This window comes from Eurosta solidaginis, chromosome 3, assembly GCF_040869045.1.
Source record: "Eurosta solidaginis isolate ZX-2024a chromosome 3, ASM4086904v1, whole genome shotgun sequence".
Classification (NCBI taxonomy): Eukaryota; Metazoa; Arthropoda; class Insecta; order Diptera; family Tephritidae; genus Eurosta; species Eurosta solidaginis.
This window is the reverse complement of record NC_090321.1, coordinates 218,986,282-219,006,183: the sequence shown is the minus strand read 5'-3', so window position 1 is coordinate 219,006,183 and position 19,902 is coordinate 218,986,282. Positions and strand designations below refer to the sequence as shown.

At 35.9% G+C, this 19,902-nt stretch overlaps 1 protein-coding gene across 10 annotated transcripts in view; it reads left to right on the top strand.

Annotated features, from left to right (window-relative positions):
• Window positions 1-14,407, top strand: part of hig (hikaru genki) — a 121,102-nt gene extending 106,695 nt beyond the window's left edge. For all 10 annotated transcript variants that reach the window (XM_067775166.1, XM_067775168.1, XM_067775158.1 and 7 more), the window contains one exon: window positions 165-14,407. In XM_067775166.1, the coding sequence (XP_067631267.1) occupies window positions 165-376 (212 nt within the window). In that variant the 3' untranslated portion in view covers window positions 377-14,407. The remainder of the gene's footprint in view (window positions 1-164) is intronic.
• Window positions 14,408-19,902: the final 5,495 nt, after the last annotated feature.

Sequence of the window (19,902 nt, the reverse complement as noted above, 5' to 3'; positions counted from 1 at the left end):
ATCGCACTCATACCTGCATACCAATACATATAAATATGTATAACTCTACATATATTTATTAACATCTATATAAGTCATCTACATACGTATATCACTGCCTTACTATGTACGTTTTTCCCACCCCCATCGGCAACAATATCCATCCAACTTCATTCATTTTCCAGGCAAATCTCAATGTCCTTACCCCGGCGATCCGCCAAATGGTTTAATAGCACCACTCAAATTTAATTATGATTCCGGTGATTACCTGAGCGTACAATGTCGACCCGGTTTTGTGCAATACAGCGAGAATGGACCACCAGAACGTCCGAAATGTCAACCGGATGGTAATTGGTCGGGACCAGTGCCCAAGTGTCGCAGTTATGAGGAAGTGTAGCTAATCAAAATGGCGGATATGATGATGCCGGAATCATCGGATGAGTCAACACAACGACTCCAATATCAACAACAACAAAAGCAGCAACAACAAAAATTGCGACATCAAAAGCGGCAACAAGAACAACAACAACAATTACAACAAAAGCAAACACATTATTAGATATTTATATCGTTTTGAATTAGAGCGTGAGTGGAGAGCTATTTTGGGAAAATCATTTCAAAATTTTAATTACAACAGCAAAGCTGGGTGCGCCGGAAAATATATATAAATTTTTGTGTGTGGTCAAAAGGACAACATACTCGCGCACACATATCCTATAATCTAGATATTTAATGTACATATGCATGTATGTAGGCGGAGTACGTTATGGAAAAGCGTTCGAGGAGGCTAATTGGTATACACATACGCACACATGCATACACCCGCACACCCAATACACGATGAGCAGTATTTGTATGTATTTATAATTATTAAAGCCTACTACGCAAATAGTGATACTATTAATTTTTTTTAATTTCTCAAAACACGAAAAGTAACACCCTGCAGGAAGTAACAACGTCCATTCCATAGATATTCTTTATCTTTCGTTTGCGAGTAAAAAAATTATACTAAAGTAAAAATCTTCAAACCTCTCATAATTTTTTTTGCATCCTTAATACGCAAGTTCCCAGACTGCATGGCTAAAAATTAAGCAATTCTATAATCTGCGCCTAAAAGTATGCAACATACGGTATTAATCTTCTTCGGCCCGGTTTTTCAGTAGTTGATTAAGCTAAGCTTAATCTAAGTTTGCTTAAAGTCAAACTCCAGTTAAACTACTGAACAGTTTTTCAGTCACATTTTAAGGCCGATTTTGGGATAGGTTTTTTGTACGGCAACATTGGTTTTTTATTATATAGATAATTTGTAGATACGATTTTTACGCTGGATTTTGCTTACCCAACAAACATTTTAAAGATATTTCTCTAACGATATATATATTTAGTTCCAGAAGCGATATCCAACATCATTATCTAGTTATTCTTAAACAAGATAGTTCCCAAGTCGATTTAAAACTTCATTCTCCAATCACTATCCAACCTTTGAGAATTTTTGCAGAATTTAGAGTTCTCGAGTGGGTCTCCAACGTCATTAGCATTTTCAAAATTATTATCCCACGTTGGAGAGATTTTGAGAAATGTACAGTTCTCAAATGAATATTCAACACGTTTCTCCAGTAGATATCTTAAATTGGATATCGAGTTGAAGTGAAGTTGAAAAAAAATCTCCAAGGTGGTACCATTAAAGCCAATAGCTATCTATTATGAGAAATAAACACTTAATTGATAGCAGTAATGAAGCGTAATTTATCAAAAATAAATTATATATATTTTATTTTATTTTCGTTACTGTAGTATTGGGATCTTACACTTGAGTCCAATCAAAGAACCACAAGTTAGAAACTATCATTTTTTCAACTTAAGTAATAGCATTTTTCGCTTTATAAAAAATTCCCTCTTTTGCTGAGTAAACAATGATTCTCAAGTTTAGTCACTGTTTCCTTACAACTCTTGAGATTTTAGAAGTATGCTAGTTATCAACATCAACTCTAATGGTACTCAAGCCCCAAATGCTTGTTGGGTATATTCGACGCCATTTCGAACGAACGCAAATCACCGATAGGTTAAATAGCGTTTAACTCTGCCAGATCGGCCGTTTAAGCTCAGGTTAAACATCAGTTAAAGTAGTAGTAGTATTATTACTAGTATTTAGTATTACTACATAGTAATAATTGCTGAAAAAAATGGGAAGCACGAACGATAAACAACTTAATACTGCATATTTTAAGGCTTTTTAAATACTTTTACATAGGTTTTCTGACAATCGATCGATACGTTTGGATTTATAATTTTATGGAAACGAAATAAAGCATTTAAAAAGAATAAATTGTCCTCTAAAGTTCATATCATGTGAAATCGCAATAATTTTTCGCCGAAACATCATTTTCTTAATTAAGTATACGAATTACTCAATAATCTAGAAAAGTTCTTCCACAAACATTTTTTTTTTTTTTTTTTTTTAAATCTTTAAAAAATTCAAGTTAATCGGCGAAAAACTATTTCTATTTCGACATGTTTTTTAAAGCGTGGACTATTTTTCATCAAATATAACAAATAGTGTTTCCTGGGTTATAACGAGCTAAAAAAATTTAAGAAAACACAATTTTCTTTATTTTACTCTCCTAAGCGTTTTAAGTATGAAGAAATCGCTAAAGCGGGAGCGACAACGCTCAAACAATGAGACTGAAGGAAATCATTGGCGTTTCTTTTTATCAAATTGGAAATGCATCACCAACCCTGCAAACGTTTGTACAAAAATTTGGGCCAAAAGCAGAAATCTTAAAAAAATAGCTGCAGCTGAGTTCTATTGAGAATTATCCTTTATTAGTTTGACATATTCCGCACTGGCAATTGCAATGTTAAAAATCTTTATAATATAACCATCAATATCGCGAAGTACTCAAGTCAGCAGAGAGATCGCCAAGTATCGTGAGCAGTAAAAAGGAAATATTGGCTCTTCATAAAGCAAGCTTAGTGCTGCGCCTTAAAGAATGCCACCAGTCAGGCTGTCAGACGGATGATTATTTCATATATGCCACGCCAAACTTAATGGCATATATCAGTCATGCTGCTAGAAATGGATGAATAAGTCCTGAATATATGTAACTAATATTGCGTATCTTTGTGCTCCTCATATTTTATTCTTAATTACATTCACTGCGCCTAAAAGCATGGAACATTATGTTTGTTACGGCATATGCTTAGGCACACTCGATATTATTTCGAAGATTTTCGCCAAATCGATAAATATTTCCGAAAGTATCAATCTTTCCACATTCGACCCGGCCAATGATTCCGAGCCTTACGTCAGGTTAGATATGACGAGAGATTGAAGGAGCGTCATTTCTTCCGTCGTCCTCTTAGAATACTACTCAGTTCAAAGTAGCACTTGTCGGCAAGTGTGATTTTCTGTTGGATTTCTAAGCTGGCCCACTTTTGTTCCTAGATCGGGCTTCTCAACAGAAAAGGCCTTTCACTGTTTCGAATTTATACCTGCCAACATTTTTTCAAGCAAGTTATGTTCGTTTAATGGAAGACTCACATTTTTGATGTTCAGATAATTTTTCATCGAAACTTGCTTGAGGTATAAAATTTTAAGTCGAATTTCCTTCTTGGAGAACAGTAATATAAAATATAGTTTACATAAAAAAAATTTAGCTGTGTAGAACCTGACAGTATCTTGTCACGGGTGGATCAGCCTGTTGTTGTCTGGAGATTAAAAAAAATGTCGAACAGTTCCTACCATTGCAGTAGATGCATCTGAAAAGCTTCTCTACTTTGCTTTTGGAACTGTCACCCATCCCGAATTAGTTGCCTATTTTGGCTCTAAGTTTTCAGATCCCGCGATTAAGGAGAAACAATGTGATCTGTGCTTATTAAAGCCCGGGTTTTCAGTAGTTGGTTAAACTAAGCTTAAACTAAGTTTGCTTAAGCTTTGTACACCCACACTGTTTTTTTTATTATTTAGATAATTTGTAGGTACGGCAACAGTTGGATTTTGTTTACCCTACAAACATGGAAATAATATTTCTCCAGCGAAATATATATCTAGTTCCGAAAGTGATATCCAACATCGTTATTTAATTATTCTTAAACCAGATAGTTATCGAGTTGATATCCAACTTCATTCCCCAATAACTATCCAACCTTTGAGAAATTTTGTAAAATTTAGAGTTCTCCAGTTGATTATCATTATCAAATTATTATCCAACCTTTGAGAGATTTTGGGAAATGTACAGTTCTCAAATGAATTCTTTTAAAACAATGTAGAACGAATTTCGAACTTAACGAACCTTTCCGATGTTTGTGCCAAGATTATAACAGTCACTCAAACACATTATGTCGGACTCCCTTTTTTCTATAAAAAAGACTATCATTATCTGTTTGTTTCGATATTCTATTAATTTAAGTTTTACCCTCAGCTGATGATATTTCTTCTGTACCTGAGCAGTTTTAGATCTCGACGCTTGACAAACCATTGCCCATCTGGCCCAAAAAAAAAAATTTAATTTTTAATAAAATTAATAAATAAAAAAATAATGAACAGAACTAGCCTGGCGTCATTGGGCCAATTGAGGCCAGTGCGCTGCCTCAAATCCGATTATAATTATAAATATTTCTCCAGTTGATATCCTATATTGTGTGTCAAGTTAAGGCGGAGTTGAAAAAAATCTCCAAGGTGGTACCACCAAAACCAACGGCTGTTTATAGTGAAAAAGAAACACCTGGTTGATAGAAGTAATGATGCGTTGTTAATCAAAAATAAAGTATACATATTATGCCGAATATTAGTGACACTAAGTGATACTCACATCACTAATCTGATACTAAGTAAATAAGGCCACAAAAACAATAAAACAAACAGTCATTTGTATCTACATAAACGAATCAATCATTATGTCTACACATATGTATGTACACGCAGCAGGGAGAAACGCACAAACACATGCATGTATCTATATCTGAAAGTAGACAATCATCTGTGGAAGTATCACTCACATATACACGCGCATGGGCTATGCGAGAAGCTATAATCATCGTGCATATGTAGTTATAGCTGAGAAATTTATAGCTGGTAAACGAGTAGTAAATTCTAGAAATAGAAACGCCTAGAATTATGCGAACGAGGAAATCATAGAGTATAAAAGAAGATAAAGCTGAGAAGCAGAATGAGTTTGATTTAAGCACGCTATCTGTTGAGAAGTAGAAGTGTTATTTTGAAGTACTTTAATAAAGGCCATTTTGCATTATTGAATAGTGGAGTTATTTATTCAACAGTTTAATATTTCCAACGTTAGTAGAAGGTTGCAAATAAGCGGAATTTCCCAAAATTCGTTACAATATTTTATTTTATTTTCGTGAAAATACTGTAGTATGGAATCTTACATTTGAGTCCAGTTAGGTAACCACAAGTTGGGAATTAAACTTTTTCAACTTAAGTAATAGCATTTTTCGCTTTATAAAAAATTCCCTCTTTTGCTGAGTACGCTATAATTCTCGAGTTGAGCCACTGGAAACAACTCTTGAGATTTTAGAAGTATGTCTAGTTATTAACATGAGCACTAAAGGTACTCAAGTCCAAATGCTTATTGGGTAACGACGCCATTTCGAACGAACGCAAATAACTGATAGGTCAAGTATAGTTTAACCCTGCCAGATCAACCACTTAAGCTTCAAATTCAGTTAAATTAGACTGAAAAACTGCAGAACAAGTTTAAGCGTATTTAACTGACAAACTGAGTTGAACTTGCACTAAAAAACGGGGCCTTAATTGGAAATTTCAATTGGCTACCAAAATCCAAATAAAAACCATTTAAAAAACCACTTCGAATTGATATATATGATCGAACTAAATTTTATCAACAGTCTTGTATGGTTACTGTTGTTGTATTATGGTATTATTATGCACGTTTGGTATATTCTAAAGCACCAAATATTTCCTGCAGGGTATAATCGATTAATTACAAAGAGTCGCAAAAAGCTCATATCAAAAGAAAGTAAGTAATTTATTGAATTGTAACAAGTTAAATAAGTTATTAAATGAACTAATTAACATAAATTTAGTAATAATTGAGTTAATATGAGTTGTTCCACGCTCAATCGAATACAATTGCAAATATGTGAGCGTTAACCAAATTATAAACATAAATTAAAGAAACCAAAAACAAAATCAAACTTTCATATCTGTATGTATGTACATAAATTAAAATGTACTGAGACGTAAAAATGCACTAAATGCAAGCTGAAAAATGATTTATATATATTGCGCGAAAGTAAAAAACAAATATATATATACATATATACAATAATATTAAAAATGCAAAATATTACAATATTTACTAAAGTAAGCGTTGTTGAAATTTAAACCAATAATATTACAAAAACACATATATTTACAACTTATAAAAGTCATACACAAAAAAAATCAAATAACAAAGGTAAATAAATTTGACACACTCCATACATTTTCTTATTAAGACATGGATTTGTATATATACGAGGGTTTAAAAGGGGATATTGATAGTATTCATGCAATACTTTTAGCCCAGGTTTTCCTTCAACCATTTGCTCTAGATCACCCTTATCACAAATTTTGCCCCAATATTCTGACTTAAGCGTTTATCGATAGTTTATGACGAATTATATAAAAGGTCTTTGAAGCTGGAGACATTGGTGCTTTATCGGTAACCGTATCGGTAACCTTTTAACAGCTGATTCGACCAACCTTATGAGAATCAATGCAATCGATTATTGGTGCCGCTAAGGTCGTAACCGTATCGCAGCCAACCAATTGGGTTTTGGTTTACCGTCGTTACGATAAACAGCTGATTACGTCAGGGATACGGATACAGCGATACGACATACGGCACCAATGACTCCAGCTTGAGTTGGCTGTGAGCCGGAATTAACGCAAAGCAGATTAGTAGCTAACAAATCACTAAGCTAGTATGACAGCCGCTCGATTGTGCTCATATCTATAAAAATATCTGCATAATAAAAAATCAATGCGTACACGAGCGTGACCGCGCTAGTTTGTCTGATACTGATCAAATTTTTAATTTTGTGGTGAATATGTAGGTGTGTCACATCAGTTATGCTACCGACTAAAAATGGATAATTGCTATTATTAGTTTAAGCACTGAAACCCTTGCCTTTTTGATGAAAATTTTAGCAAAAAGCAGAGCTTGGAAATATATGCACAATTATGCGCCTAAAAGTATGTAATTTTCGTAAGTTTATTCAGTGGCTGACTAAGGCAAGGTGCACACGAGGCTACGCGTCATAGACGCGTACAAGATATTTCATATAGCTACAATTTCTCTATGCCTCAAGATCTGCACATGAAGCTACTTTCGAGCGTCGCTACAAAAAGCAAACAATTATTGAAAAAAATAAAAAATCAAATTTCTTCAGCTATATCCGTCCCCGAAACCAAAGGAAAATAGGTATTAAACGTTTGCATCCCCGTGCCTTTGTAAATTATGAAAGGCAATTTTAAACCACTGGGAACTAGAGAAAAGGGTGATTTCTAATTTCCAACACTTTCTAGCCTTTTAAACGCTTCAACAATTTCTAACCAAGCTGTTGTGATGTTTAATACTCTTTTTCGCTTTGGTAATATACCTTTCACGCACTTTTATTAACTAAAGTAACATTTTTTAACTAATTACACAAATTTGCATACAAAAAAATGCAAACAAACATCTTGTTCTTCCTTTTTTTCAAGCGTACGTACGCTCAGCGACCAACATTGCTGCACGCTTAGCTACACGAAAATTTCATGCTTTGTCGCTTTCATGCAGCTGACGCCTCGTATGCAGCTCTCCATTCAAATACATGTGTTCGGCATCAAAGCGTACAAATATCGCCTGAAGCGTCTATGACGCGTAGCCTCGTGTGCACCTTGCCTAAGTATTTTACTTGAGTGATGAAGTTGTCGCATGGCTAGGCTTACAGTAGACATGTAGACATAGACTCCTGTTCAAAAGCAGACCAACCACAATCGTACCGCCGCAAAGCTTAGGCCTTAATTAGGTGAACGTATAAATAGTAATTCTCTAACCAAAGTGTCATAACAACTCATCCGCTGCAGCCTTAATCGCAGTTACTTCCTTTGCAAAGACAACGCAGTGAGCGAGCTTTCTTGAACTTACCCCAGCCACCAAATTTACTTCCATCTTCGACACAACCAAATTACTGGTACACAGCCCCAGTTATTCTCTTCCCAATATTTATCTTTCGCTGGAATGAAGGTGATAAAAACCGTGAAGAGGACGATTGTCGGCACTTAATATGTGCTTTGCCTAAAATCAAGTTGGAATTGATTGGATTATGCCCATAATCCATTTCAATGCCCGCGCCGCTGCCGCCTTTCCAAAGGTGAGCGTTTTCCTCACAGCGCCACTGAAACCAGTCAGCTCAACCTATTATCGACAGACATATTTTGTTAATGCTCGCTGTGTTCAATGCGTTCTACCAGACCAACGTCCCGTAGAGGAGTATTGGCTTGACTACCACCGCGTAAAAACCAGTGCACGATGCTTAGCGAGAGGCCACAGCTCCTGCCGATGGCCTCCCTTCCGCAGTAAAAAGCAGCCATGGGCATCCTAGTCCTATACTCAATATTGTACTTAGAATATTTTTTTGTTAGAGTTCACTGGCAACCCACATGATTCTTCACACCTACTAACCGCGCCCAGATAGATCTAAAGAATATCGCACTGAGTGTGTTCACCCTTCCCCCTGGACGTTCTTGTGCCGTGCCTCTGAATAACTTCGCATCAAATGGCATTACAGAATTGAATTATTTTCCAAAACCTCTTGGTAAAAGAACTCGTTTAAGAGCGCAGAGCAGTGATTGCTTTTAGCGGTTAATCAAGGGACTCAAGAGGTTGATAAGCGCAATTCTCACCTACGCGAGGCGAATCCCGTTACAAATATGAATATATCATACACATTTTTAGCAGGCGACGCTCTAGCGACCCCAAGTTCCTCATGGAATTAGATGATGGGGGAGCAATATGGCTTAGAATGTTTAATGTGGTCATATTAAATCGTTACCGAGATGGTTGGGCTAGTACTTTAATGGTGCTTGTTACCAAAACGTATCGGATCTCAATCCAACAAAGCACCATCGAGGAGTGTCCTTGTCGCTACAGCAACAAAAAGCGGTTAACCATAGTAAACAATTTGGCTTATCACGAGTAACAGCCGATATACAAGAACAAAGAGATATTTTTGAATTTTTTGCGTTGTGGTTGTTGTAGCAGTGAGTACGAGGACGTCGGATTTTTGGGTTTCGCTCAGAACATCCCGTCCGGTGCAACCATCCCTTACACGCAACACACTGAAAAGAGTGTGACCGTCCTAAAAATATTCTTTTCCGGTAAACGCAGTAAAACCATTTCTCTGGACCGAGACCAGGTACAGGTCCGAAATTGGGTTCGATACCTTCTCGGAGCAGGAGAATACGGCGCAGTCCCGCTGCAAGGATCTGCTGGGAAGATGACAATTTGTGGGAGGAATGCAACAAATTAAAATGGGGTTACAATGAAATGACAGCCCTAGGTCGGGAAAAATCCCGAGTCGCTCCGGTACAGAGAACCGCCTGTCTTTCACAGTGATTGACTTTTATTTAAAAAATTTTTTCTCACTATCACTGAGATAGTTTAGCGTTATTTATAGCCTAAGGTTTTTTTGAAACTGTTATTTTGAGACTATTTTGAGATAATTTCCGGATTATTTTGCATTTTTTCGGGATTGTTTTAGGTATTATTTCGAGATCATTTTAGAAATATGTTAGAAAACATTTTGGGATAATTTAGAATATATTTCGGAATTTTGTGTCCAGATTATTTTGAGATCATTACGGGATTATCTTGGAATGATTCCGCAGCCATTTCCATATTATTGCTGGGTATTGTTAGTGAAAATTTCGGGACTATTACGGAATAACTTAGAAGGGTTCGGAAAAATTTATTTATAAATACGAAAAATTATCGGGCTTTTATTATAATCGAATTAATGTCGGCTTTTTATTGGTTTGTTATCGAAGTGCTGTCGGCTTGTTATCGATAAATATTGTTAACGAACAGTTATCGGTAAGTTATCAATTTCTTATCGAAAAAATATCGATTTACTATCAGAAAATATTAATTTGTTATCGAAAAAACATCCGTATGTCATCGAAAACTTATCGATTTGTTATCAAAAAATTAAAGATTTGTCATCGAAAGTTATCGAACAAATGTCCATTTTTTATTGGAAAGTTATCGACTTTTTATGGAAAAACAAACACATCGATATTTTGTCGAAAAGTTTAGGATTTGTTATCGAAAAGATATCGATTTGTTGTAGAGTGCTACCAATTTGTTATCGGAGTTTTGTTTACGATTTGCTATCAATGACTCATCGGTTTGTTATGTAACAGATAGCGACAAAACTTTAGTATAAAATCGATGGCACATCTGTAATTCGTCGGTAACTAACCGAAAAAATTAATTAGACTACGTTGACTCATCTATAAGAAAGCGATATATTTTCGATAACAGATCGATATTCTATCGATAGAAAAAGTTATTTTTTCAATCATAAAAGAGATTCCTTTTCGATAACAAATCGATATTTTTTCGAAAATAAATAGATAATTTTTCGATCAGTAATTCGTGTTCCTTCGATAACAATTTTTTTCGTATATTCTGTGAAAACAAACATTGCAGTTACGTTAGTTTATTGTAAGTCTTAAACAGTCAAAAATTTCACAAACCAAAAAGGTCAATTTATATATTTAAAGGATCAATTTTTTTTAAACTTCGTTGCTCTAACTTTCTTGTTACAAATATTTGGCCGAAAGCACAGCTTTCCTGTAAAAGGAAAGTGGACTAGCACAGAGGCTTAACAAAATTTTACGCCTTGAAGTATACAACAAATTTTCGTGCTTTATTCAATGGCTACTTTTTGTAAAAACGAACATTGCAGGCATGTAAGAAATGTTTGGTGTAAATCTAAATAAGTCGGGAGCTTCCGATGTATCAAATCTTGGTTACAGTCCTAACATTTTAGTCAAAAAACCTTTAAATAACCCTAAAAGGCAAACAGGTTATAATTATAGATTTTGTTTGCATATTTAAAGGGGCAAATTTTTCTATCTTTGTGGACTTTCACACTAAGCCGTACATATATTTTATACGAAAGCACAGTTGGCGAAATTTTCGGTACATATTTTTTTCCAAATGTTTTAACCTTTTGGCGACCTCGGAAATTACCTTTTTTATTCCAAAATCACCCTCTCAATAAGGAGCTAAAATACTAAAATATACCTATTAGACTGGGTCGATTTATTAACCGATATCGCGCCATCGATTTTGCGATAGGATTTGGGCTCAGGAAAAAAAAGTTCCACTACGCATACCCAAAAAAATAATTCTCGAGCCTGCGAAATTTCATCAATTTTTTTCGATTTTTTATGCATTTATTTTCATTTTCAAGGCTCCAAATCATTTTTTATGTATTTTTTTCGGGTCAATTGGCAATCACAAGACGAACAGGCTACCTGATTCCCTATCTGCGCTTCGATGGCGATCTTAAGGCCACAATAGAGGTGGACGGTTGGCGCAAAGGTGCTCAAATGGCGGACGAGGCGATACATGTGTACACAGATGATTCCAAAGTAGTGGGAGGAGTAGGGTCTGCGGTATGCTGTGCTCATCCGGAAATAAGCAGATCCTACAGGCTGCCGGATTACTGTAGCGCTTTCCAAGCGGAAATATTAGCCGTATCCAAAGCAGTAGAAACCCTGGAAGAGAATATCTTAAGCTGCAGCCGTGTTAACTTTTATATTGACATTTAAGCAGCAATTCAAGCAATAATCTCGCATATCACAGCATCTAAATGCGTGTTAGAGTGTAAGTAGTCCCTGCAGAGAATCGGGACAGGGAGGAGCATACATCTATATTAGGTCGCAGGGCATATGGGAATAGATGAAAAGCGGATGAACTACCTAAAAAGGGCACATCCATTGAAGCTTGCTCCGTAGACGTCCCAATTAGACTGGGCGAAATTAGCGAAGGCGAGAGCTGCACATGATCGGCCAAGCAGGAAAGGCGTGGGTTCAAGCGCGGGGCTGTAAAGTGTCGAAGATTATGTGCACGTCTTACAACCTTAGACTAACAAAGTTGCTTCTATCATTAAAAAGAGAGGACTGTAGACTCATGACGGGTATTCTGACTGGACACTGCCTTCTGGCGTCACATGCCTTTAAATTAGGCTTGGTCAGTGATAGCAGATGTAGGAAGTGCGGGCTGGAGGAGGAAACGATCGAGCACGTTCTGTGCTCTTGCCCTGCGCTTGCCAGGCTAAAACTCCAGCTATGTCAGATCTAGAAGTAGCAAGTGTCTTAAATCCTAGGAAGCTTCTATTATTTGCCAAGAGGACGGAGGTATTTTATAATATAGGTCCTGGTTTTTGATAGGGGTTTTCAGTTTGGTCGTTAAAACAAACTGCTGGTAACACTACGGACTTATTCAGTCTATGTGAGGTCCTCATGGACCGGCCAGTTCAACCTAACCTAACCTGGCAAATGCAAAATTGGTAAATGCAGTTTTTTGAACAAAAAATTTCTTTTATGGAGATTTTGAAGAATTTTGGTCGAAAAATCGATTTTTTTTTCGCAGGCTCAAAAATTATTTTTTTGGGTATGCATATTGGAACTTTTTTCCTGAGCCCAAATCCTATCGAAAAATCGATAGCGCGATATAGGTTAACTTTCTTCCATACAAATCGACCCAATCCAATACCCATACTTTATGTTAAGGTAGCTTTGTTTTTTTTTTTTTTCAAATTATATTTTAACCATTGTTATCATTTTATTCTAAAATTTCTAAGACAAGATATGGGAAATTTTAAAAAACCATTGAAATGAAATTAAACAATAAATGCATGCCGATTTTGAAGTTTAACTACATATTACGACTACTGAGTGGAAGAAAATATAGGCCTGCCAAAATACGGCCCTCAGAACACCACCTACGCAATTAGGCGAAAGTACTCCCCATTAGGGAGAGAAATTAAATGATGAACAAACAGTTTATGCTGGATACCCACAAACCTGGGCATCCCAACAGACATCTGATTGATGAGGCTACACCTCCCAGGGGCTTAAGGGGTCATCTTCGTAAGCATTATGAGGAAATATGGCATCACAGATCACAGCCGTATGAAGCAAAAAAAAGCATAAACAGGTCCTCGGTGATATCCTTAAACAGGCGTCGGACCTCTTTGTCGGAAATTGCCCGACGAATCCAGTTCTTAAAGAAAAATACCCAGAACTTGTAGAAGAGGAACGCACTCTCCCTAGGAAAACGCGCGTTACTCTAGCTCAACTTCGATCTGGATACTGTAACAAGTTAAACTCTTACCTATCCAGAATCAACCCCGACATACAAAACGTATGTCCTGTTTGCTATGTGTCCCCATATGAGACCAACCATCTCTTCAATTGTAATGTGGAACCAACGCCTTTAACATCCCTATCACTATGATCCACCCCTGTTGAAAATGCAAGTTTCCTTAGAATCCCGTTAGAGGACATAGATGGCAATTTGTGATCGGTCGCACCTATTGGATGGGGCAGAGCACTGCTATGGAATGTTACCTTATCTCAGAAAATTTTTCAAAAGGGCCCAATTCGCTTGAAAAATGCCCTGTCTGAGAATATATTTCATGAACGTGCTATCTTTTGTCAAAAGAAGTTTAAGTTATGCTCTGGTAGGGCTTTTTTGCAACAAATTCTGAAACAGGGTGTTTTTCAAAAGTTTTTGCAACGGCAGTCAAGATAGGGTGATATTTAACTCAGCAGTCCATGTAAGGGCCTAAGTCTAGCAGTGCACATTGTTAGTTATTTTATAAACAAACCCAAAATAAGAAAAAAACGTGTTTTTCAAAAACGTATACAATTACTGCATAGATATGTACTTTTTGATTATCAATTAGATAAATCTTCTTGTAAATAGGCAAACATTCTCTTTGAATGCACAAGTAAATACCTACGTTTTTTTAACATTACTATACCTACTCCTACTACTAAGTAAGTACTTCTAATGTACATACACAAATATTTAAATATTTTATTTATTAAATTACGTACTCAAATCATTCCATTTATTACTAAGCTACTACAAATTTACTTCCACTTAATAATTAAAATTCAACAATGCAATTAAAAAGTCTAATTGTTATTGCGTATCAATTATGAATAAATCTTTGTGTATTGTATTTGTAAATTAGAAAACTATTTAAGAAATTACTTTCAAGCGTTTTGAGTATTTATGTAAACTGCATAGTAAATAATTAATAACTGAATTCTTGTTTTTTGAACCCTATACTTAAATATATATACATATGTACATATATATACAATAACCTGGGTTGATTTGTATGGACGAAAGTTAAACGATTTCGCGCCATCGGGTTTTCGATAGGATTTGGGCCCAGGAAAAAAAGTTCCACTACGCATACCCAAAAAAAAAAATAATTTTTGGGTTCTTGGGGAGTGTTTTGGTCGAAAAATTTACACTTTCGCCATTTTTTTTGCAGGCTCGAAAATTATTTGTTTGGGTATGCGTAGTGGAACTTTTTTTCCTGAGCCCAAATCCTATCGGAAAATCGTTGGCGCGATATCGGTTAATAAATCGACCCAGTCTAATATACATATATGCAAGTTTATTGAAAACTTATGTATTATAGAATTTAAGGCGTATGTATGTATGTAAGTAGGATTTAGCATATTGTACGCAAAAACGGTTAAGTATTGTAAAAGTTTGTGATCATTTAAAGGCAAAAATATTTTATTATATTTAAAAAGAAGAGATAATTGAAAAACGCAAATGTATTGTAATATTAAGAAAGACAAAAAGAATTATATAGAAACGCATACATATTGAAAATAAAGTGCATATCTAAGGAAAGTGAAAGGAGAAATATGGACGTTTTTTTTATTCTAGATAATATGAAATGGAAGAAAGCGTTTAGAACAATAAAATTACAGGTGAGTACAATAAAAAATATCCATTATAGATTTTCAAACAATTTTTTGATGTGTCTTTGCCTACCGCTATGTTATAAAGCAGAATGTAAGCGTAGATGTAGTCACTACACTATAATGTAATGTGACAAAAGTGTACGTAGTAGAGTTGATATCTGATTGATCTAATAATACCGTCCGAATCATTGTCGAACAATGCTGTGAATACAGAACATCAGCTTATTTACTTTTTATTGACTTTAAAAAAGCTTTTGATAGCCTCGACAGGAAACACATTTGGGAAATACTACGAAACCGAGGAATGCCCAATAAAATAATTAATATTATAAATGCAATGTATGCCGAATTTAAGTGCCGGGTCAGTCACGATGGGTGCCTCTCAGAACTCTTCGAAGTTAAAAGCGGGGTACGACAGGGATGCATACTCTCGCCGCTCTTGTTCATCTTGGCATTAGACGAGATTATGAGGAACGCAGAAAATTGCGGACACGGTGTACAGTGGACGCCTTTCACTTAGCTAGGGAACTGAGAATATGCAGACGATATCTGTCTGCTAAGTCACAGAAGTACTGACCTTCAACACAATTTAGAAGCTGACAACACATGCAAAGGATGCCGGACTAAGCATCAATACAGCGAAAACGAAAGTCATAAGATGCGGCTATAGTATTTCATCAAGGCCATTACGGTTATAGTATTTCATCAAGGCCAAGACGGTTGACGAAAATGAAATCGAAGGTGTAGAGTCTGTTGTTTATCTTGGTAGTATTGTCTCAAATAAAAGCAGTACAGGTGAGGACGTTCAGTCTCGCATAAACAAAGCAAGAATGGCAACTGACTAACGTGTGGAGGTCCAGTCAAATATCTTTAAAAACGAAGCTTCGACTGTTTAATTCGAATGTTAAATCAGTACTGCTTTATGCTTGCGAGACGTGGAAAAGCTCAACTTTAATTCAGAAACGTCTACAAGTTTTTATCAATAAATGTCTGCGCCGAATTCTGAAAATTCGATGGCCGGAAAGAATTTCAAATGACGACTTATGGTCTAGAACAAATCAACCTAAGTCTGCCACAGAAATAACCAAGCGTAAATGGTCGTGGATTGGTCACACTCTCAGAAGACCTCCAGTAAATATAGCCAGGCAAGCACTGAGATGGAATCCACAAGGAAGCCGACGACCTGGTGCACCTGCGAAAACTTAGTGCAGAACTGTGGATAAAGAACTCGGAGACTGCACCTAACAGAATAAGATTTAAGTCGGTGGTCGAGGCCCTATGCTCCAATAGGAGTCGAGGTAGATGATGATGATGATGATGGGAGTTGATATGAGCAAAATCAGACAGCAAACCAAGACAAGGCAAGTTATTGGTTTTTTTTTTATTTAATTCTAAATTTTGTATCACAAAATGTATCGATTATTAATCGAAATTAAATCGGTATGTGATCGATATGTTATCTAAAAGTTATCGATTATGCTTATGGATCATTCGACAATCACAAAATTACCAATTCGTTACCTATAAGTTGTCGATATACTATCGAAAAGTTCTCGATATGTTACTGAAAAGTTATCGAAATTCTTCAAAAAAATATCGATTGGTTATCGAAAGTTATACATTTTTTTTATCTATAACTATCTAAACTATCTCTTCTACCCCTTGGCGAGCGAGCCTAAGTTTACTTAAACTATTGGTTTTCTAAACGTTATATACACCTCGAATTTGACGAATACTTAGTAATCACGCCTTTTTTTTCTCGGAAGCTCGCACAAAAGCTTTGTTCAGATGCCAAAATAGCGCCCCGAATATATTGTGACGATATATTGTGATTGTGCGACGAAGAGATATCTCACACACACACACATGTAGTCATCAACCGAAGTAGTTACTCACACATACACGCGCATATGACTATGAGAAACGCATAAACTACAAATATACATGTATATCGCTGGTACCCAAGCAGGAGATTCTAGAAGGTTAAACGTCTAGGCCTTTGGAGAAATATGCTGACGAGGCAACAGAGAGTATAAAAGCAGCGCAAGCTGAGGTATGACTAATCAGTTTTGATTTAAGCACGCTATTGGTTGTGAAGTATAATTGTACTACTCCCAAAGTAGTCTAATAAAGACCATTTTGCAATACAGAATATTGGAGTGATTTATTCAACAGTTTAGCGGTTCGAACGTTAGCAGAAGGTTTCAAATAAACGGAATTTCCCAAAATTCGTCACAATATATATAAGCACACTGAAGGAAAATAATTTTAACCGAAATTCTAGTCAATTCAAATTAAATTTCTGTCAATTGATATCCATCGCAAAGAGCTGTTGAATCAACTTCGCACAAATTGTTGATTTTGAATTGACCGCCCCAATAGTAAAATCAACAAAAAATAATTTCAGCATACATAAGCCACAGCGATGTTAACTAAACCATAATTTCTGTCACCCTAAGAATAGCCATGAAAACTGTTAAAATAAAAAATGTTCTTCAGCATTGAATAGCAGCGGAGGACGATTATATGACAGATATTTCTATGGCACCATGGCCATTGCTCAAATAAACTCAAAATTATGTCAATAAGATTATAAATTCAAAAAAAGCAGAACAATGATTTCGAATCATACTGAAAAAATACCACAGTGAAATTGAAAAGTTCACGAAAATTATTTTGCAAGCATTTTTAGGTCAGCACGAAACAATCTTGTAAAAGTTTCAAATAGATCAAACAATAGTTGCATACCAAAACAATTACAATAATTTCTTATTTCAAAAAAATGCGACAAATAATACCGAAATTATTACAACCAGTTTATAGTGGTCGATTTCGTCTCACAAGCGGTCGAAAATTTAGAACTTCCAAAACAAATTGGATATCTTGAGATCTAGTTTACATACAAGGTGGATATATTCATTTTCGTATGTAACACTTAATCGATAATTATATAAAATTATAAAAAATTTTGGAAACTCCTACTTTTTTCTAGACCTAGAATCATCTCTAGGGTGTTACGAAATAAGATAGAAACCTGAAAATTTGCGAAATATGTGAACGCCCATATTAACTACATATTGACGATTTATGGTAGATTGGTGCATATGTAAACGTGGCCTAAGACATTTCTGGACTATTATTGTACAATTTCAGGAACACCTTCCGAAGATTTTGGGCTATTTTTTGTACCAATTTGGGTTCAGATCATTAAGGACCATTTCGGAACTATTTTCGTTTTGTTTCGAGATAGCTTTTCAACCAATTCTGGACGAGTTGAGAATATATAGTATCTATTGCAGGATTAACTCCGAGGCATACCAGAAATATTTCCGAAAACATTTCAAGGTTGTTTTTAAGTACTCTTTTGAAGGATAATTTCGGTAAAATTTTTGGGTTGTGGTCAAGATTAGTACGAGAGAATTTCGGAATTATCCTTAGATCATTTTCTATTAGTTTCGAGACTGTATTCAGTATAATATTGGCAGTATTCTCAGATAATCACTACAATGGCTTCTTATGATTCGGACCATCGCAACCTATTTTGGCATAGTTTAGAGATAACTTATAGAATATTTAGGCTTATTTACGAATATATTTAGATAATTTGTGGATTGTTCTTTTCCGCTATTATTTTACGACTATTTCTAGATTATTTACCTTGGTCCCATTATAATTCCTCTGTCGTTTCTGGGCTATCTGCGAGTCATTTCCTGATTGTTTCTAGGACCAGTTACTTTCCTGCTTGATGGATCATGTGCAGCCCCTGTCTGCTTTTAATTTCTCGCAAATAGATTGGGATCCCTATTGTCGTTTCAGCGAGTGCTGCACTCTCCTCTGCCAACTCACCGGCCTTTTCGTTACCTTCTATCCCTTTATGACCGGGAATCCAGTAAATATGTATGGTCCGGTTTGAGCGAAGTTTTTCCAATGCTTCTTTGCATTCCAGAGCATTTCTTGTTTCCTTAACAGCCTGATTGTCAGTATATATATTAACGTGACTGCAGCTTAAGTACGCTTCCTCCAGAATTTATCCTCCATTCCTTACGGCTATTATTTCTGCCTGAAAGATGCTGCAGTAATCTGGGCAGCTTGTAGGATCTACTTATTTCTGGATTGACGCAGTAAGCAGCACACCCCACCCCTTCCATTAATTTAGATTCCTGTGATTTCTGCACCCACCCTGGCACCAACCCTCCGGCTCACAATTTTGGTTCTAAGATTTCTTTCGAAGCTCAGGCACGGGACCATATACTCCGTTTGCTCGATATAAGATGGCACTACACTGCTATGGCCTGCGCTCAAGCCGCCCCGAGGCCTTAGGCCTGGTTGCAGTTGCTAACGCGATGTTTGTGCCCATTAGGTCTGCAGGCAGGATATATAGAATGGCGTGCAATGCTGCTGTCGGGGTAGTTTTAAGGGCTCCCGTTATGCTAATCATTGACACTGTGCATAATACATAACATAATAACATAAAAATTAAAAAAGATTATAGGGATTTTGAAATCTTCTGAATATTTCAGTTTAAAATTTTGAAACTTTTGATATACATAGTTTTTTTTATACAATCGAATACCGTTTTTCTATAATTAACATAAAATATGGCTACCGTTTTTGTGAACACAGCTGTAAGAAACTGTAATTGTGCACATTCATAACTCATAATAACTTTATTGCGCTCACATAATATCCTTATATGCACATATGGGGCTTTCCATGCCAAGTTTTATTTTCCTTCTAAGGAACACCAATATTGCTAAAATTTTACATCTTTTTGAATCTCCTAAAAAGGTTCTATTACTTTTTCAAGTTTTTTTCACCCACCAATCTAAAGATAAGCATTTTTGAAAACTCCGGCACAATGCCGAAACCGTATTGTTTTAAAACCA